The 22,466-nt window shown below is 45.2% G+C and overlaps 1 protein-coding gene across 1 annotated transcript in view; it reads left to right on the top strand.

The window, feature by feature from the left end:
• The window catches only part of TGFBR2 (transforming growth factor beta receptor 2), a 107,779-nt gene that overhangs the window by 63,248 nt on the left and 22,065 nt on the right, over positions 1–22,466 (top strand). Inside the window, exons 4-6 of the mRNA XM_073568633.1 lie at positions 2,354–2,434; positions 4,561–4,729; positions 12,696–12,886. Of these exons, the coding sequence (XP_073424734.1) occupies positions 2,354–2,434; positions 4,561–4,729; positions 12,696–12,886 (441 nt within the window). The remainder of the gene's footprint in view (positions 1–2,353; positions 2,435–4,560; positions 4,730–12,695; positions 12,887–22,466) is intronic.

A 22,466-nucleotide genomic window follows, 5' to 3' on the forward strand; every position in this document is an offset into this window, starting at 1 on the left:
CCACCAGTGATTGAACCCACCTGGCTCTCTTTTATAGAGCCTAACACCTGATTTGTAATTGCGTGCACATTAACCCTAAAAGTAAGGTGCGATACTACTCACCACCACCGTGGCAGCTTAGAATGAACGACACCACATGTAATAATTCTAATGGCCACCAGGGGCAATCACATCACTTTGGCACCTAGCCAAAGGGAAAAAAGTTCACTTATCCATTTAATCTGTCAGATCCATGCTTTATCATGACAACAGCGTATCATCAAGCAAGTGACTGAAGTAGAGATACAGTGCCTTGCAAAAGTATTCATCATTAGTCTTTTAGGAAAACATTGGATCATTCAGAGATCCACAATGAACTTCTGGAGTGAGTTTGTTGCACTGAAAGTAAAGGGGCTGAATAATATTGCACGCTCCACTTTTCAGTTTTTGAATTTCCACAAAAATTTAATTTAACCAATACATTTCTGTCAACTTCACAATTGTGTCCCACTTGTTGATTCCTACACCAAAAATTTACATTTGGTATCTTTATGTTTGAAGCATGATATGTGGGAAAAGGTTGAAAAGTTCCAGGGGGCCGAATACTTTTGCAAGGCACTGTAAATGCTTTCTTTAGTTCTGGTCATGGGCTCAGTATGTTAAGTATTTGCTGCAGACATAAACAAAAACCTTGTGGGTTTTTTTTTTTCTGCATTTTTTTCCTATTCATTAAAATGGGTGAAAATCGCTGACAGAAATGACGTGCTGCAGATTGGAGACTGCAACAAATCTGCAAGGGAAAAAATAAGCTACATGTGCAGGAAACTTCAGAAATCTTATTCATGTAGCTGGAACAGAAAAATGATGCGTTTTTCGCTGTAAAAATAAGTAAAAAAAACAAACGCCGCAAAAGCGCAACATGTGAATCTAAGGCTACCTTCCCAAGTTGAACCCTCAGTGTTTATTTAGGTTGCAGTATTTCTGCACCTATTAAGTATTTATTTTTTTACATGCGTTTTTATCATGTATTTGACATTGTGCTTGTTTGCCTCTTTTTGGTGTGTCATGTTTTAAATAAAGTTGATTTGTTTTTGATGCTTCCTGGTATCTAACACAGCAATAATAATCTAATAGAAAACACGTTAGTGGATTAATATTAAGACCATAGTAAACACTCATTGCTAGGTAAATCCTTTTATACTGCATGTGAAGGCTTTGCAATACAGTATTAATGGGGTTTCTGGTCACAAGATATTAATGACCTGTTGTTAAGATCGATTGTCATCAATTTCAGATTCAAGAATAGGTGTTATATAAGTTGTGTGACTGCATTCGATATGTCGGGTTCCGCAGAAATAATCCGAATACGATCGAAATCGAATATTGTTTTTGCAATATTCCTCGAACACAGCTGAACGTCTTTAGAGTCAATGGAAGTAGAAATTACCAAATATGTTCGGAACAGATCATAAGACATTCGGCCAAAATAGTGTTCAAATATGGCACAAATATGTCAAAATCAGATTCGGGGCCAAAATCCGAACAAATTCGCTCATCTCTACCTGTAACCAGACAACCTCTTTAAAGGATATCTGTCACCAGCTTTTTGCCAGCTAATCTGAGAGCAGCATGCTATAGAGACCGAGACTCCCATTCCAGTGATGTGTTGCTTACTGGGCTACTTGGTATAGTTTCACTAAAATTATTGTTTTGTTTGTGTTATTAGAGTATCACTAGAAGACTAGTAAATCTGCTTCCATGTAGTATAGCCACACCCCCTCCACTGATTGGCAGCTTTCTGCCTGTGGGCAATGTATACATAAAGCTGCCAATCATTGATGTGGGCGGGGTTATACAGAATTCGGCATTCAGAAAACTGCTGGGTCTTCCGTAGATAAACAGGTTTTATCAAAACTTCAACACCCAGTAAAGCAAGTGATACATCACTGAAATCCGAATTGATAACCTTACATCAAGTAGCAAAAACCTGGTGACAGATTGCGTTTAATGAGTTTCCTTTTTACTTGACCTTTATTTTTTATGCCTTTTTTTTATCAGGCTTCTTTTTCATTATGCTTTATAAACGACATGCTAACTTTTTACTTTGAGTCACCATAATGACGGTGATAACCATTTTATACTTTTTTTGTGTGTTTTACTTCTTTTTGATAAAACAAAAATAAAAAAGTATTTAAATATATTACAATTACATACAGTATGTGTTTTCTTATTCTGAAACCCATAACCTTTTTTTAACCTTTTCATTGAGCTGCATAAGGGCTTGTTTTTTGCTGGCTAACTTCAGGGGTTATTTTATTCCACATTAAGGTCTAACTGTGTGTGGTCAGTTTAACAATTGTGTTCTTATTTTCAGAAAATCATGAGAAAGTCACACCAGGTCATAAGAGAGAAAAAAGTGGTGAAGTTTCACAAGAAAAGCCAAAACTACTTAAAAGTAATTCAACCCTTTGTTTTTCTTTTACTTTGTATACTGCCACTGCCATTTATATATATAGAGAGAGAGGAAAAAATTATTTAGTCAGCCACAAATTGTGCAAGTTATCCCACTTAAAAAGATGAGAGAGACCTCTAATTGACTTTATAGGTAGACCACAACTATGAGTGTCAAAATGAGAAGACAAATCCAGAAAAACACCTTGCCTGATTTGGCAAGATTAATTTTTTCAAATTATGGTGGAAAACAAGTACTTTCTCCCTTTATAAGATGCTCCGGATTATAAGATGCACCACAAATTTTGAGGAGAAAAATAAGGAAAAAAGTATTTTTTAATAAAATGATGGTGCCTCTTATAATCCTTGCATCTTATTGCTTACCGTGGTTGGTGGCTGCGGTATAGCAAGGTCCCAGGGTCGCTGCTGGAGGAGGCAGGAGTGGGGTGATGCTGCAGGCCGCATTCAGGGATGAGAGGGGGGCTCCGATGTGCGCCGCTGCTGCGGGGGTCTTGTGCTGCTGCCAGGTTTCTCCGGGTGCCCGGAGGTTGATGGCCGCTTCTGCAGGGTCCCCAGCAGTGCTGTGTGTGTGTCTGGCTCTGACCCAGGGCTCTGCTGACATTTTGCAACAGGCCAGAACCCCAGCATTTCCACGGTTCCCTGTGTGTGCGGTGGTTCCAGTAAAAAATGGCCGCCGGCGCATGCGCAGATGTGATCTCGGGACCAAGATCTCGAGAGATGAGATTTATGCTGTACATTAGACTATACCCATGCATCGCAGTCTTATGTATTGGGCTCTCCTAACTCTTCTCTGACAGATAATGAAGAGGGAGTGAAGGATTTGGGCAGTTAGCCAAGTGAAATGTTCATTTGTAAGGAAGTAGGCAGTGTTAGTTGCTCAATCGATAGCTTTATTATATGTATGGCCAGCTTCAATAGGACCTTTCTCCAAATTTCTATGTTGAACTAGACACACAATATAATAGTGGCTGCAGAGTGGAATACACTTTTTTTTTATTGTGCCTTGCCATTGCAGAGATATTAGAAATAAAATTATTTGGCCCTTAAGTTATTTTTTGCTATGTCCAAGTGTGTGTTATAGGATGGTTTAAATTGGGGGTGTGTACTTCTTCCCCCTGTATGAGATTGCCCAATCATGAGCAGGCAGCAAGAGTCAAAGGGAAGAAGAACACGCCCTGATCTCCTGGTCTAACCTCATGCAAGAATCCATATGGATGGATGGATGGGCAGTGCAGCTTAGCTATGTCAAGTTATAACCCATCTATCAACTCTCTTCCTCTTATAGCACAGTCACATCTGCTGTACTGCCCCTTCCCCCACATTGTAAAAGTTGTGTACAGCCCTGCCCCACCTCTGACAGCTTTTTGTACATTGTGAATAAGCTGAATAATGCTAATCTGTGGTGGGAGCATGATTGGACTGGGTCAAGTAGTCTTCTAGTTATAATCTCTTGCTGATAAAACAAAAACACATAGCATGAATCAGGGTCTGTCTCTGTCTCTGTTTTGATGGTCTCAGATTAGGTAGCAAAAACGTGGTGACAGATTCTATGTATTTGTGTCCAATACATGTTTTCGGAACCAGCCTTTTAAAATGACCATCTAGTTAGTAATAGAACTGTGAAAATAAGTTCATCTTTCTGATGTTGTCTCAGTGCTTCTTTCATTTCTGTAGAAAGACTGCCATCTTCTAGGGCCTTGCTACAACAAAGTGTTGTTTTGCGGTCTGCGTCACTTTTCGCTGCTGTTGCCTAGGTCCAGCTAATTTATACGGGGAGTGTCTCAGACTATCACAGTGGGCATTGTATAACCTGAGACGCTCTCTGTGCTCCTTAATGTATCAGCCGACAGCATGGGCTTGTGATTCTGACTACCGAAGCACACTGTGTATAGGGTACAGTGAAAAACGGGGAATCCTTTTACGGAAAAGAAAAACGAAGAAACTATTTGAGCATTTAAAGAAGGATATCCTGTATCTTAACTAGTTTAACCAGCTGAGATCCAAACTAAAAGGAGAAGATGCAGGGTGTACTAACATGACTAGAAATTAGACAGTGTAAGTTTCAACCACAAAATGTGTTGATTGCCTTTCTGATGTTTTATTTTCCAGATGCAACCAGTGTTTCAAGTTTTGATCGAGGTCTTATAAAATTAAAAAACTTATGCTATTTCTGTGACAATATGACTTCCAAATGTAAGCTGAAAGAGCCTGACTGTGTAAGCATTTGTGATAAAACAGCAATATGTGCAAACGAAAGCGAATCATGCGTGGGAATATGGTAAGGCAGAGTCTATTATCCTTCAGTTAATCTTGTTATGTTGAGTACCAAATATATTTAACAGAGGAGATTTACATCTTTTCTGCATTATGAGAACAGAGTATTTAGCTCTATAAGATACCATGCTTTTCAGTTCAAGGTAAAACATGGATGAACCAGCTCACCTGATTGAGGCTTCCAGGATCCTTAGTCACGGAAACACCATGTCTGCCCCATGTGGGAAAACGGTAATCAAAGATGAAGGATTTTCCTGACTGTTTTCGGATTTAAAATATTCACAAACTTAATTTCAAAGGTAATGATGATTACAATCCCGGAATTTCAAGGTATATCCAATGAAACATATTTTTTCCTATGGATTTCAGACTAAATCTAAATTCTTTTTATATGGATTCATAATTCATGAAAAAGTACTTAGATTTAGTTTGTAGTTTGAAAAATCACATATTATTTGGATATACCTTGGAATAAAATTTATAAATATTTTTAACCCACAAAAATGGCTGAAAATCCTTCATCTTTGATTACAGTTCAAATTCCTGTCAACCTTCACAATCAAACTGTGCAGTCATATCCTCCCATATCCATAGTAGAAAATAGGTTGCATTCACCTTCCGATTTAAAGTTTCCTTTATTTAATCCTGGAACAACAGATTCAGCGGGAATATACCCGTCGAGGACTTCTGAAAAAGATGGCTGTTTCGCGCACACTGCACTTGATGTTGGTATTGTCGAGTCATGCAAGGGGGGAAGGAAGCAAGACCCAGCCTAAATTCCCAACAACTAAATCTACCCCCATGAGATGCGACCAAAGAGACGGAAAACATTTTCTTTGGAATGTAATGGCCACAGCAGCCTTTATTAAACAAACAAACAATGATAACATTGCAGAATAAAACATTATAAATAACATAATGAATGCTGGGCGGAGTCCTTGAAGCCCCAAGACCTGGTGAATTACCAAAAAGATGCCGTGAACAAAAACGCCAACAACTTACTCCCAGCCATTACCCCACTGGCTCAGGAGCACCAAAGACACAAGGTATTCTGTTCACTAAAAATTACCTGGGGATCCGACCACCCTCGAAAAACCCCCCATCCACATTTCATCAGATCGACACCAACTAAAATCCAGGAAGAGGAAACCAAATAGTGAATGGTCCCCCAGACAAATATCCAAACAACTTCAAGGACTCCCCCCAACCGCCACAACGAGGGCCCTTGAACACCTCAAAGACCCGAGATCCCCCCCAAACCAAAAAGCTATGGCCCTCTCAATGCCTTCCTGAAGACTGAGTGCCCAAGTGTCGTAACCCACTGCATTCAAATAGACGCCATCGGCCAACCAAAAATCACCCTCCCCATAATCCAAGTCAAGATGCCTTACGGAAATGCCCTCATTCCTGGAAACAAAAGAAGTCACAGCCCTGTTAACTTTTATCCTGGCCTTGTTAATTTTTGCAAGTGACCTCATGTGATGCCAGCGTTTACTCGGCACAATTTCCGACCAAACAATGGTAACCCCCACATATAACAACCATAAACAAAGTAAGTCATGTTTGATGTCCTTCCCCAACTCCTTGAATGGCCAAACCCATAAGTCGTTACCCTCGACATGCAACACCAGGATGTCTGGAGCATGGTCCAGACAGGCACTACCATTTATCTCCCGTAAGACCCTTTGCCACGCCATGCCCCTAAAACCGAGCCACCGGATCACCGCAACGCTTCTGGGAAAGCCAATTTGTCTGTCCTCCTTTCTGATGTCAGCACGAAAGCTCCCCAATGAACAAACGAATGGCTGAAAATCCATACAAATAAGGGAGAGGTACCTGAAAGTGAAAAAAGAAAGCTCTAACACATGCCACCCATGAGAACACTAGAAGACAAAACATACGGTATGCCCACCAACCACCAACACTAACTAAGGTCTAATGTATCTGCGATAACGCTTCGACTGCCATCTCCCAATGTGCTGAATGGATTCTGCCCCCAGCCCGCACACAGCCGCCTCCATAGCGGCCCCGATGCGAAAAGATTGAGGAGCAAAACGATATTCATCCAAACCCAGAAATCGAACAGCCCTCCTGAAAATTGTGGTAAATTGATACCGTGACAAAAATACTCAATCAACGTGGCACACCAAGGAACCTTCCCGACTGGGATGTAACTCCCAGAACCTCCATAAACACTGGACCGGGCACATTAAAGAATCTTGAACCGGGCCTAACATGACACGCCTGCCCCTTCCCTCCTGATCCATCTTAGACCTCCGTAACCAAAACTCAACCCCACAAGATGTAAGCACAACATCCCTGGCCAAAAGCCTACCCAATTCCCTCTTATTCGGTGAGACCAATTCCCCCACCCACAGGGCTCCAAAAAAAGCGAAGGAAAAGGCTAACCTAAAAAGGCGGACTTCAAAATAAGATGAACAAAACGACTCCAATGCCCTCCCAATCTTTCCAACAGACTGAAAGATACAGGATGCCTCGTGTCCCCCCGACTATTACCCCAGTGAATTCCCTTGGCTGCCTGCTTCACTAAAAAGTCTTGGTCAAATCCCTCTGGCCCTGAATCTGAAAACCAAAAGCCAAAGCCACCAAAATACGTGACACCTTTACGGGTGACCAACGCTCTGCTGCCCCCTGACTTAACCATGAAAGTAAGATTCCAATCTGATCCTCCCAGGCCACTAGATGTGGGCTTGCAGGCAGCAAACCTTCCCACACGCACCATACCACTTGGTATGCTTCCCATGTACGAGGCGTCAGCGAGGATCTAATTAATGACTCTGCGGCCTGCAGACCACTCTCCATAAATCCACTGGACACTCCAGGCCCTTGACTTCCGCTTCTGGAGCCAACAACCAAAAACAGTCCCACTGTGAATGAGAAAGAGAGTCAGCAATCTCATTCCGAACACCTGGGACATGAGACGCTGTAACATGTGCATTCAAAGACAAGCAAACCAAAACCAGCTGCTGCAACACTCAAACCACTGGGGATGACGATGTCGTAAGACCGTTAATTGCACACACCACTCCCATGTTGTCGCAATTAAAACATACTCATTTGTCCCGAAATTCTTCCTTCCACAAGTGCACCGCCACAAGAATTGGAAAAATTTCCAACAGAATGATATTCCTGACCAGACCTGAAGAAACCCACAACACCGGCCATTATGCCTCACACCACTGACCCTTGAAGTACGCCCCAAAACCGACACCACCAGTTTGCACAAATCCAAAGAACTGTTATCCACTGCCTCTGCCATTACCAGAGACTGACCATTGTAATCTTTCAAAAACTAATCCCAAACTGCCAAATCCGCCCTGAGCTCAGCCGAAAGCCTAACTAAATGATGAGGGGCTCGAACTCCAGAAGTAGCGCCAGCTAGGCGACGTGAAAAAACTCACCCCATCAGCATAACACGGCACGCAAATTTCAACTTCCCTAATAGCGACTGAAGATCTTGCAGGGACAACTTTCTCAATAGGTGCGCCCTCGACACCTCCCTCCTGAGGGCCAACACTTTGTCATCAGGCAGTCTAAATTCCCAGCTGACAGTGTCAATAATGATGCCCAAAAAACATAAGCACGTACTCGGACCCTCTGTTTTGCCCGGGGCCAGCGGAACGCCAAAACGCTCAGCCACCCACTCAATGGCTCTCAAAATACTGTGACAACACGCCGAATCAGCTGGACCAATGCACAAAAAATCATCCAAATAATGAATGATAGACCCGAAACCTCTCGAACAACCCATTCCAAAAAAGAGCTGAAAGCCTCGAAAAAGGCACAAGATAAGGAACACCCCATGGGCAAGCACCTATCCACAAATAAACCCGCCTTCCCAATGGCAACCCAGAAGTCTTACACTGTCAGGGTAGACCCGCAACAAGCGAAAAGTGAATTCAGTATCTGTCTTAATCATGAGAGCTCCGCGCCCACACCTCCTGACCCATCTTGCTGATTCATTGAAAGACGAGTATGCCACAGAGCAGAGCGCTGGGTCAATCCCGTCATAAACTGACCCCCCCCCGAAGATAAGACAAATGATAAATCAGTCAAAATTTGTTTGGCTTTTTTTTGGGAACGACACCCAGAGGGAAAACTACCAAATCTTCGAAAGGGGGATCAACAAATGGACCCGCCATGCATCCCAAAGCTACTTCTTTACCCAATTTTTCTGAAACAACCGTGCTATGCGACACCGCCGACCGTAAATTCTTTAAGACCTGTGGTATGGTGAAAGAGGGAGGTGGGATTACGAAACCATCTTTAAAACCGAAAAACAACAAAGCTGCCTTTTCCCTGTCCGCATATCTATTTAGATAAGGGACCATCCTTTCCAGCCTCACTGGTGTCTCCCCCTTGGGTATTACCACCTCCCGATTTTGGCTTGCCTTTTTTGAAGCACTTTGCGGCCCTGTGGGAGGCACCGCTACAGTGGGAGCAGAGGTGCTTAAATTTACAGTTGGCTCCAAATTTGCATTGGCCATCATTAAATTGCCAGCACAGGCCCAATTTGTGACCTCCTGACTGACCCGCCTGACTGCCTGCCCCAGGTGAGCTGGGCTGACTATTGCCCTGGCTGGTGCCCCCAGCCCACCCAAAAAAGGAATGACCAAACTTATTTTGAGATATTACTCGCATCCGAAGGTCTATATCCTGATCCCAACGAATCACAGGCCAAAGGGCATTCCTCTGCTGAAATTGCTCATCGTATCTGAGCCACGCCTGCCCCCCGTAAGCCCTGTGAGCCTCCCCGATAGAGTTCAAATAACAAAATAAAGAGGAGCAATGTTCTGGCGTCTTCTCACCTATGATGCTTGCCAAAATGGCAAAAGCCTGCAGCCATTTGACAAACGTCTGAGGGATCAAGTGCCACCTACGCTTCTATTTGTCCTCTTTTTTTACTGTCGTCTTTTTTGCTCTTGTCCAAATTAATTTTTTTTAGAGGAAGCAGAGAAAAATTCTCCACATACTCATCCTTGCAAATCTGCTTACTAATCTCCTTTTTCAAATGCGCCCCCAAAGGGCCTTCAAAACACACGTACACCTCCCCGTGCGCCCTATCATCTAAATGCACCTGACATTCCTTTTCTTTGTCTGAACAGACACCGAGATGGGGTCAGCCACTCTCCCTGCGACCTCCCCCACCCTGCTTGGCCATGCATACCCACTACCCTGAGGACCTACCCACGCCGCCAGGTGACCCCGGGGGTACAGACCCGCGTTCCAATTATGACAGTAATTACCGCACATCTGCCAGCACATCCCTAACCCCCACAAAAATGGAATCCCTGCACACTCCCAAACCAACGTGACTAATAGCCCCCCCCACCTGACTGCTGCCCAAAATGGAAGAAGACAGAATAGGAAGACACGGATGAGGCATAGAGGCATACTCACCAGGCTGTGAGGGAGCTGTGGGCCTTCCAGCTGGAAAACCTGGATCCAACAGCGTATCCCTGGTGCTTCCTCTGCCCGACGTGTCTGCAGAAACCTGATGCAGAGGTCCGGGAATCTCAGTGACCGAAGGTGTCCCCAGAACATAGTCCAGGGAGAGAAGAGGAGATCCCGACTGCTTTAATATGGGTGAAAGGGATGCCAGGGCTGAAGAATCTGCAGCACCCATACCCACGTCTCAAGACTGCTGCCCTGAAGGTATGGCCCCAGAAGTGATATCGGGGGCAGGGGAGTACCCCCCAATGGTTGATGCAGGGGCCAGGCTGACCTTCCTCGCTGGAACACCATCTGAAGTCCCTCTGCTCGCCGAAGCCCCGCCGTCATTCCCCCTGTCCGAGGCAGGCTGCCTGGCCGGCACATCACCACGGCAACCCCCGTACTTTTTGGCCACTGTAGCTGCCTGGCGCATGTAGGCTCCGCCCCCATCAGCAAGAGGCAGTGGCCCAGACACAGCCGCCGCAGGGCATCGCTTGGCATGTGGACTGCTGGTGCAAGATCTTACCGACGCCTGGCCTGAAGGGTCCCGAGAGGGGCTCCTGCACCTTTGCGAAGCCCGGGGAGCCACGTCGAGAGAGAGCCATTCTGGCGGCCTCACCCGCTGAGGCCGCCGCTCCAGCGGTGAAGAGCGAGCGGCTGGCCTGGAGCTCCTTCCGATGATCCCGGCCACCTGTTCCTCCAGCCAGCCCTGGGGCTGGGATAACGCCGCAGCCCGCAGCCTTTCCAGTATGCGCTCTACACCAGACATGGTGAGTGGAGCTGAGGGACCACTGATTTCTACCCCGGAGAGCGGAAATGATAGGGAGCCACCCCCAATCCTGGCCATATAAACCCCCACCCCCCAACAAATTCAGCCCCCTTATTAAAATGACCCCCTTACTTGTCCAAACCCCCATCATGCAGGCCTCCACCCACGCCGTGGGAGGAAGAGGATGGCTCTGCTCCGGCTTTCTATTTAACGGGTTTCGAAACCCGTTGAAGCACAGTGTGCATGAATCGGCTGTCGTTTTTAGAAGTCCTCCACTATATTCCCGCTGAATCTGTTGTTCCAGGATTAAATAATGGAAACTTTAAATCGGAGTGTGAGTGCAACCTATTGCTCTACTGTGGACATTGTATCTTACATGCTTCTTATGGATTGGCATTTGTACTCCATTAGTTGACTGTGGTTTGCCGACAGGCGGATAGCGTCCATTACAACTGCTCCAACTTGAGATTCAGTTCCGGTAACTCCTCTTTTTCTCATGTTTCTATATCCTTCCATCTGTCTCTTCATTCTTTTTAAAATATATTAGGTAAGTTAGAGTAAAATAGATGACAGATGGAATGAGTTTCATCTACGTTTATTGTAGCTTTGTTCCCCATCATGTTTCAGTGGTACTAATTTATTTGCCCTTTCCCTAATTTGCATTGTAATAATACATACTATGTCGGGTCTACATGTATGGAGCAGGCTCAGAAGCTAAGCCCACACCATACTCAGCTGATACCTGCTGTGTTATACCGCCAGCATGGAAACAATCAGGTGTAGGGAAAATTTATTTATTTTACTTATTATAGTGCCATCATATTCTGCAGCACCTTACAAACTTTTTTTATCACTATCTCCATTGTTTGTGGGAGGATCCTGAGTACCCAGAGGCAGTGTTGGACTGGGAATGTCAATGGCCCACCAGTGACATCAATTCCAGGGACCCATTTTTCAGCTACATGCGAATATGACTTTATCCTTATTCACAAAATTCCATAGCAATAAACTTCCTCCAGAGCTTATTTTAAATGAAAGGGAGTGTTACCAGGTTGAGACATGTAGATTAGGAGAGCAAACTGTCAGTTATTACATGTCTCATGCTGGTAATGCCACCTTTCATTTAAAATTAGCTCTGGAGGCATATTCTCAGGGAGATCAGTGTCCATCCCATAGATCTTAACAGATCATTTGCATATTAAGAAAGTATGGATTTCTCTGGATAGGAAATGGTTCTTTACAGTTAGAGCAGTCAGACTGTGAAATGGCCTACCACAAGAGGTAGTAATGTTCTGTTCTTCAGAGGCTGGACAGACAACTGTCTGAGATGGTTTAGTGAATCCTGCATTGAACAGGGGGGTTGGACAAGATGACCCTGGAGGTCCCAACTCTAACTTTCTATGGTTCTATGATAATGCCAGACAATATAACTGTTTAAAAAAAAAAGAAAGTGCAGGGTCATTTCCTAATTACACATAACATTGTGGGTTATAGATCGTCAGATTGCAGATATCGGTGTATCATTTTATTCTGCTTTCTATAATTTACATGCCCTAACAGACGGCTTAAGAGAATTGGTCCTACTGACAAATACTATAACCATTTTAGTCAAATTTCTGTGAATTGTTTTAGGCCCATAAACTGTCTTTTGTTCAGTCATTTATTATGTTAAAAGCATTTTATCAGCATTCTCAGAAATGGACATTACTCATTTCTAAGATGCATTATATCATATCTTTACATTTAGGAGAAATAATGGCACTCACATAACGGAAGAAACACTGTGCCATGACACAACACAACTTCTATATGGTTACATGCTTGACGACTATCAAAACAAAGATTGCATCATGAAAGAAAGAAATACTGCTGAAGGAACCATGTTTATGTGCTCCTGCAGTGGAGAAGAATGTAATAGCAGGTTTATATGGGAAAAAGGTATGAGCTTTCCCAACATTCCGGTATTTAATATTCCTATCTGTGTTTTTGTATTTTGTGTCTTCTCTTTTGTCATTGACTGACTGCTAAGTAAAATAAGAGCATCATCAACTTTAAAGATGGCAGAGAAAAACAATTATTATTTTCTATGGCTCTGTCAGATCTCCTTTCTCTCTCAATGGCTGCATAGAGTATAACAGTAGAGACCCTGAACCTGGAAATTTAGTTTTTGTTTTTTTTTCATTTATTTCAGGATTTTTGCTTGCAAAAATGTAGTAATTGTTTCACAAGCATGGTCATCCTTGAATCCTTTATTCTATAACTTACAGTAGGATTCACTTGTAGTTAAATTAACCATATAGTTAAAGTGGTTTTCCAGTTTTAGGACACCCATGTCCCCCAATTGCAGTATTTTATTCAAAAAACAAACAAACTGAGCTTTCCTGAGTCCAGCGCTAAGTTTCCACTGCTGCTTCCGGTGTCTTTTATAGTCTGCAGCTAATAACTGAGCTCAGCGACTCTGAGTTACTCATACCATCAACTCTGGCAGAGCTTAAGTAACAACTGACACTCAGAGCAGTGATGGATACCCAGCACTTGACTTGAGAAGGGTGACCACTAGAGTTGAGCGAAACAGGTCGGTCAAATTTATAAGTCGCTGACTTTCGCTGAAGTCGGGTTTCATGAAACGAAACCCAACCATAGCGTGAGGTCGGCCATGAGGTCGGCGACCAGAGCACCAAAGTCGCATTTCAAATGATGCTTCCAGTGCCCTTTTTCAGCCAATGATGGAGGACGCACACTGTGGACAACGCGATGACATGGGTATCGGTCACCACCATCTTTGAGAAGGGCATGCAAGTGATTGGCTTGCTTTGTGTGGCGTCTCAGGGGCTATAAAAGGGTGTGCACACCGACCGCCATCTTACTTCTGCTGATATTAGCATTAAAACAATAGAGAAGAGAAAAGCCGGGGTCATCAGTGGCCAGGAGGCCATGAAACGCGTTGGCTTGAATGTGAATAAAGGTTTGCTTGCATCTTCGGTTGGTTCCTTGTGGTCTAGCGCGGACAAACCCCAGCTTTTCTCTTCTCTATTGTTTTAGCTGCATCCCGGGATCTGCAGCGGCCAAAACTTCCTTAGGTGGTTGTGACCCTTCACAATCACATCAGGTGAGTGGATTACCTTTGTTAAACACGCTGGTGTCCCTCATTTACCGCCTTAGTGCGCTCCCCCTCTTTTTATTTTTTGCAGATATTAGCATTTGGGAGAGGTTGCAGCTGCTGATTCTGAATAAGGGAGAGTGTTAGGCAGGGAAGAAGACCAAAAAACCTGCTTCTGCTGTTAGCGATTTCCACTGTACAACACAACAGTTTGTGCAGTGACAGGGGAGGTTATATTTTTTGTGCATCAGCTCTGTTGGTTATTAGGCTGCGTTATAAGGCTCCCTGATAGCTGCATTGCTGTTTGCACACTGCTGTGCAAACTGCTTTGTTAAAAGCAAAAATACTTTTCTTCCTCTTTTCTGCACAGTTACCAAACATTCATTTTTCCACACTTTTGTGTGCAGCAGTCTTGCTTATTAGGCTGCCTGCTGCCATACTTGGACTGAGAGCATCATTGTCAGTCTCCTAAAATCTCTAGGGAGCTTCGAATTCTCCCCAATACCATGTACACCTTGTACCTGGTCATACACCAGCCAATTTCAGCCTGTTAAATTGAGGTGTAATCTATACTGGGCCTGAGATAATAATTCAGCCTCTTAAAATCTCTAGGGAGATGTAAATTCTCCCCAATACTATATACACCTTGTACTTTGTCATACATCAGTCAATTTCAGCATGTTAAATTGAGGTGTAATCTATATTGGGCCTGAGATAATAGTTCAGCCTCCTAAAATCTCTAGGGAGATTCAAATTCTCCAAAATGCTATATACACCTTGTTCCTTGTTTTACAGTACCATATAGCTTGTGGTATTTTGGGTAGATTTTTCCAAAAATGAGGAAGTATGGTGGAAGTGGGCGGGTGTTGCCAGCTGGTACTGATGGTGGTGGGAGTGGTGGTGCATCTGCTGGTAGTGGCAAAAGCACAATAGCACCCAAGGCAGGAGGTGTTGAGCCTACGTCTTCATCTGGCTCCACAAGGCCTCGAAGGCTCCCTTTTCTGGGAGTAGGTAAAGCGCTTTTAAAGCCGGAGCATCAGGAACAAGTTTTGGCTTACATTGCTGACACAGCCTCCAGCTCTATCGCCTCCTCTTCTGAAGTTTCAAAAAATAAAAGCACTGATTCGTCAGTGGAGGCTCCTGATCAGGAACAACACCTTTCCTTGTGTCCTTCACCCCTACCAAAAGTGAAGGATGTGGCAGGCCACACTACAGATTACTCCATGGAGCTCTTTTCACATACCATGCCTGAGTTATCAAGTCAAATCGTGAATTCCCCAGTCCAAGATGAATCGGACATGGAGTGCACTGATGCACAGCCACTACTAGATTTTTCTGCTGGTACATTCACTCAGAACACTACATTGTCCTCGCAGTGTACTGAGCCAGAATCTGACCCTGATGAAACTCAGGCGCCCCTTCCCGCATAGTATACCACCTTACATGGTGACACAGAGGAAGGTGCACATGAAATTGAAGAGGAGGTGATGGATGACCCAGTTCTGGACCGAGATTGGCATCCATTGGGGGAAGAGAGTGCCGCTGCCAATACCTCTGAAGAGGAGGATCCGCAGCAGGCATCGACAACGTAACAGCTGTTATCTGGCAGGCCCGTAGCAGTCCAAAAATGGGTTACAGAAACCAAAAGAGTTGCAGGACGGCTTGGCCAGACGGTCAAATTACCAGTTGCATGCTTAGACATATAACCACCATGCACTTGCAAGCGTGGACGGACTACCAAATCTCACGTACCACATGTGCACCTGCTCCGAATGAAGGTAGTCAGCAACGCTACATCGCTTCCCCCACTGTAAGCCCACCGGTTATCACAGCACCAGCAGCAAATGTTAAGGTGTCGTCGCAAGGGCAAATTAGTCATGGAATCACAATGTTATTGCTACAAAAGCCTGAATGTAGGCCATCAGCAAGACCACCAACACCATCACCAACCCTCTCTGTCCGCCATGTCCACCGCTAGTTCCACCATATGCAGCTCTCAAGTCCAGCTCACCCTACCAGAGACTCTCAGTAGGACAAGAAAGTACTCATCCTCTCATCCGCATACACAGTGTTTGAACTCCTACATTGCCAAACTAATCTCGTTAGAGATGATGCCCTACCGGTTGGTTGAAAGCGAAGCTTTCCGCAAGCTCATGGCCTAAGCAGTACCATGCGATGGCCTACCCAGTCGGCACTTCTTTTCTCGAAAGGCCATCCCAGCCCTCCACCTGCTTGTGAAAGACCGCATTGTCCATGCACTCAAGCAATCAGTGAGTGGAAACGTGCACCTCACAACAGATGCATGGTCCAGTAGGCATGGCCAGGGCCGTTACATGTCCATCACTGCGCACTGGGTTAATGTGGTGGATGCAGGGTCCACAGGGGACAGCGGCGGTGGGACAGTGCTGCCTAGCCCATGGTATAGGAAACAGTTGGTTGTAGGCGTTCGACCCTCCTCCTCCAGAAGCGAAAGCTCATCCACAGAGCGCAGTCGCACGAGCACTCCATCCGCAGCTGCCAGAGTTGCACACGAGGTGTCCCACTATCGAACAGATAGTGGTAAGCGTCAGCAGGCTGTGTTGAAGATGATGTGTTTTGGCGACAACAGACACCGTGGAGGTACTGGCCGACTACTTGCAGAGACAAACTGAGTCATGGCTGGACAGTCTACATCTTGAGGCAGGCAAGGTAATTAGTGATAACGGCTGGAATTTTGAGGCAGCCATAGCCCTTTCAAAACTCAGACACATACCTTTCCTGGCTCACACCTTGAACCTGGTGGTGCAGTGCTTCCTCAATAATTATCCTGAGTTAACAGCCCTGCTCGCACATCCGCCGTTCACCCATACACTCCAGTCGTATGCAGAAGCTGCAGCGATTGCTCCACCTTCCCAAGCACCGCCTAATTATCGACGTTGCAACAAGGTGGAACTCCACCCTGCACATGGTTCAGAGGCTGTGCGAACAGAGGCAGGCTGTAATGCATTTGTGGGAGGATACATGGGCAGGCAGTTTGAAAGCAGACATGGAGTTGTCTGGTGTGCAGTGGTCGAAGCTGAAAGACCTCTGTAAAGTCCTTCAGTGTTTTGAGGAATGCACACGGCTGGTAAGCGCAGACGACACCTTCATAAGCATGAGCATCCCACTTATGCGTCTGCTCATGCAAACTTTGACGCACATTAAGGAGCAGGCGTCTGCAGCCGAGGAGGAAGATGCGGAGGGAAGCCTTGATGACAGTCAGCCATTGTCTGCTCAGGGAACTCTCCGAAACGAGGTGGAGGAAGAGGAGGAGGAGGAGTATGATGGGGATGATTATTTAGGGGAGGAGGATGCTTCTCAGGGGACAAGAGAAAATGTTGGCGTGGCAAGGTCAGGTACAGGGTTTGTGTGTGACTGGAAGGATGTTGATTTGCCAGAAAGTGCTCCTCCACCCAGCACTCGCAGTGCATCATTGACACCTGGAACATTGGCCCACATGTGTGGTTATGCCTTGAAGATCCTAAAAAGGGACCCCCGCATTGCCAAAATGATGAACGATGACAACTACTGATTGGCCAGCATCCTGGATCCACGCTATAAAGGCAAATTCCAAAACATCATGCCACAGGAGAACCTAGAGCTAATATTGGCTAACAAACAAGCAACCCTGGTAAACCATTTGTTTGAGGCATTCCCAGCACACAGCGGCGGTGATGGTTCTCCCACGAGCCGTAGGGGGCAACATGGAAGAGGTGTTCATGGTGCACACAGCCGAAGTGGCGTTGGACACAGGGGTTTCATGACCATGTTGTGGACTGATTTTTCAAGTACCGCTCACACGACTGGTAATACTGCATGGATTGAAAGTGACGGGAGACAGCAGTTGTCAACTCTGGTTACAAACTACTTCTCCTCCCATATCGATGTTCTCCCTCACAGGTCATTCCCCTTTGACTATTGGGCCTGTAAACTGGACACCTGGCCTGAATTGGCACAATATGCCTTACAGGAGCTCGCTTGCCCTGCTGCTAGTGTGCTATGCGAAAGAGTCTTCAGTGCTGCTGGATCAATCCTGACAGAAAAAAGGACCCATCTGTCGACCCAAAATGTTGATGATCTAACCTTCGTTAAAATGAACCATGCATGGGTTTCAAGGATTTTGTTCCACCTTCCCCTGCTGACACATAGGTTGCCAGAAAAATGGCTCGCTTTTGTCCTCCTCTTCCTCGGACTTTTCCAATTCCTCCATTTTCAGCTGCTGAATGTCCAACATCAACATATGCCATTTTTTCAACCTCCCTAACTGGGTTGCCTCCCCCCAGGGCCGGGGTCACCACCTGGCGCATGCACCCGTGAGAGTGCCGTTGCCCTGGACAGGTGGGTGGGCCCACTCTTGGGCGACAGCACTGGCACAGGGTCCCTCATAGTAGAATCAAGTGTCTCTGACGGTGGGGGTGCACACCCGCCGTCAGACACACCGGCGTACTATGAGGGGCCCTGTACCAGTACTGCCACCCACGAGTGGGCCCCCCCTGCTTGCTCAGGGCCGCAGCCCTTGCAATACTTACCTTTCCCTGCTCCACCGCTGTGTAGTGTGGGCTTTTAAATCCTTCACTGGGACTGCCAATACAAATTTGGTGAACTGATAGATGATGGTTAAGACGTAGCTATGCCCTGTCCTGCTGGGCTCTATTTTCAGATGATCAATAGCTTCCATTTGTTATGGACGTCGACTCACAATGAGATGCAGAGGTGGTTTATCATCAGCTTTCACGGTTTTCCTACTCACAGACGTGTGACATTCCTGCCCACATTTTTAAATGTGTCCTCTCATGCCAATCCAATAGAATCGCCTACAGCCTGTGGCTTCTGTCTTTTGCACTCCAAAGTTACCTGACAGATCATGATAGGCAGTGAGGACAATGTCTACATCTCTCCCTGTGATCACAATTTGATGGAGATGAGTAACAGTGATGGGATCCACGGTACTGCGATACAGCAAACCTTTTTTCACAAGAACTGTTTTCGCTGTCTCCACAGACAAAGTAATTGAGGGTCAGCATCGCCTCTGAGAATTCTCCTGGGAGTTTTTCCCGTGATTAGTAATTCCAAAATTTCTGCAATCACTCGACTTTCCGTCTGTACTTTGTATCCATCTCGTTTCCTCTTGCGGAGAGTCTGGACTGTCTTACTGAGACCGAAATATATATGAAGATTGAAAAATACCCCAACAGTGTATACTGGTGTACGCTTCAAATACATTACCCTTTTTCTACTTTTTAGATTCTTGTCTAATCCATACTGAGGCTGTGAGTGTCTTTGTTGGACTCCGGAAATATACACTGAGATTTTTAATGTTTAAACTATGCTACATATATACCTCTTATCCGGTGATACTGTGCCCTTTCTCAACTTTCTACAATCTTGTCGAATCCATACTGGGCCTGAGAACGTCTGAGTCTGCCTCCTGATTAGAGATGAGCGGTGTTCGAGTTGACCTGTTCGTCAAGTTAAAATTCGAGCTGTTTTGGGCGGTGTTCGAGCCGTTCGTCGAACTCAAACACTTTGCTTAAAATTCGGCTGTTCAAGGTTCCGTTTGAGAACAATTCGTTCACCAAAAGCATAACTTTATTTTCACATTAATAATGGTTTTAAATGTTAATAGACAGTTTCATGGCATAGTAGCGGTGTCTGGTAGCCAGCGGTGTAGTGCACCTGTCAAGGAGCTACATCGTGTGTGTTTCTAATAATTTTTTACTGCATCATGTCCAGAAAATACTTTTGGGCCTTGTAGCACTGTCTGCTACTCAGCAGAGGAGCCCACCCGTGAACCTAGCTATGCCACCTGTTTATGTAAGAACTGCATGCTACTCAGCAGAGGAGCCCAGCTGTTAAGCAAGCTACAGCACCTGTGGTTTGGACAATTAATTTTTTCACATTCTTTCTGGAATGCCGGTTAGGCCTAATTCCGGAATTCCGGTTGACCTGCACTTACTGGGAAATCCTCGTTCACGGGGAAGAATTGGAATCTCAGATCCCTGTTGTGAGTTCATTTTCCCCCTCACCTTTGATGTCTGATGAACTCCCTCTGCTGGTGAAGAGAGGTAGTGAAATTGATTGGGATGGGAAGAACCTGTTATCTGAACAGGCGGAGTGTGATTGGACATCTGGAATTTCTGAGTGGATATAAGGCAGCCGACGCCCTGCAGGGTTTGCTGGTGATCCTTTCTGCTCTGAGCTCTGGCATCCAGTTTTAGTTCCTGTCTACTAAAAGCTAAGTTTTGCCCTGCTATTATTCCATGAGATTTTGTCTGGTTTCCTTAGTGTTTGTATTCAGCCAGTCCTGGTTGGGACTGGCTGAATTCCATTTTTGTCTCTGATCAGTTGATCTCTTTGCTCTGTTTTCAGAAAATACCTGAGTGCTGATATAGTGATTTTGAAGTCTAGCGACTTCAGGGCCTTTTTTCCTATCAGACGGTTGGGACATTTTTGTAGGGTTTTTTGCGGATTGCAGCCAGCATCTTTTCTGTCCTGTCCTATCTAGTTAGTTGGGCCCCATCGTTTGCTCAGCCTGTCTTTCTGTCTGTGTTTGTGTTTTCATCTGTTTTTCACCGACAATACATGTTGGGGGCTGTCTATTGCTTTGGGGTCTGCTCTGGGGCAGTTTAGATTTCCCCTTTCGTTCTTTAGGCTTATATAGTTCTCCGGCTGTGACGAGGGGTCTAGGGCACCGTAGGAACCCCCCACGGCTACTGTTAGTTGTGGTGAATAGGATCAGGGGTCTGCAATCCGATAGCTACCAACCTCTCCGGTTTTCTGGACTTAGCTTGTATTTTTGTTTTCTCCTCCGGTGACTCATTCATAACAGATCCCTATCACTAACGGGGTTCAGCGGGTTATCTGCACCTGTAAGTGACACACACTGGACCTTTCAGTGTAGCGCGCATGCAGATCCGGACATGTAAGGGCATGACAGACCTGTTATTGCTCGATCTCACGTGCCAGAGCCTCGCGTGTCCCTCTAGTAAGCTGGACGCAGACCGCGGGGTCATGCCGGAGTCTTGTTCGTTAACGGAATAAGGCTGACAAATCGCTAGCACAATTAAAAACGGCCATGCACCACCACCCACAGAATCGACAAAGCTTGCAATCTGTCCATCTTTTCCGTGGCTAGCATGGTTGAGGTTGCCGGTGTGGAGTCCAATTAAGCCGCAGGCTCCATTCCTGGTGGTGTCCTTCTGGACATTCCTTTAAGGTTCAGCTTTGCAACCATACTGCCCCCGGAAACCAAACACTCTGCCTTCATGACGCTGTTTGGAGGGAATGTTCGACGAACTTGCCTCCTGTTTGACGAACTGAACCGAACTCGAACACTAGCGGGGTGGCTCAACACTACTCCTGATATATAGATGTAAATTTTTAATGTTTAAACTATGCTATATATACCAGGTATCTGGTGATACTGTACCCTTTCTGAAAGGAAGTCCTCCTCCACCCACCACTCTAAGTGTATCATTGACAACTGGAACATTGGCCCACATGTGTGATTATTTCATGCGGATCTTATTTTTATATTGTGGTGTGATCCATCCTGAGCGTGTGAGAGTCTGTGGGTTACTCCTGCAATTTATATGTAGATTTAAAAATTACCCCAACACTGTATACAGCTCTACGCTTGTGATACATTACCCATTCACCGCTTTTTATATTCTGGTCTAATCCAAACTGACCAAGTGGAAATAAATACTGAGATTGTCAATGACCCCTACACTGTGTACAGCTGTACTCTTCAGATCCATTACCGTTTTACGGCTTTTTATATTGTGTTGTAATCCATACTGAGCCTGAGAGCGTCTGTGTCTGCCTCCTGAAATATATACTGAGATTTAGAATGCTTAAACTATACTATATATACCTTGTATCTGATGGTACTGTACCCTTTTTCTACTTTTTATATTCTTGTCTAATCCGTACTGAGCCTGTGAGCGTCTCTGTGTGACTCATGAAATATATAGGGAGATTGACAATTATCCTTTGAGTGTATAGAGCTGTACGCTTCTGATACAGTACCATATATCTGATGTTATTTTGGGTACATTTTCTCCAAAATTTGGAAGTATGGTGGAAGAGGCCACGGACGTGGGCGTGGGGGGGCCAGCTGGTACTGATGGAGGTGGTGGATCTGATGGCAGATGCAAAAGAACAATAGCAGCTAAGGCAGGAGGCGTTGAGCCTGCATCATGGTCTGGCTCTGGAAGGCCTGGAAGGCTTCCTTTTCTGGGAGTAGGTTAACCGCTTTTAAAGCCAGAGCATCAGGAACTGGTTTTGGCTTATATTGCCGAAACAGACTCCAGCAAATATGTCCTCTTCTGAAGTTTCAAAAAATGCAAGCACTGAGTCATCAATTGCTGGCTCCTGGTCAGGAAGAACCCCTTTCCT

This window comes from Dendrobates tinctorius, unplaced genomic scaffold (genome assembly GCF_039654945.1).
Source record: "Dendrobates tinctorius isolate UK_male_01 unplaced genomic scaffold, ASM3965494v1 ptg000005l, whole genome shotgun sequence".
NCBI classification, from domain to species: Eukaryota; Metazoa; Chordata; class Amphibia; order Anura; family Dendrobatidae; genus Dendrobates; species Dendrobates tinctorius.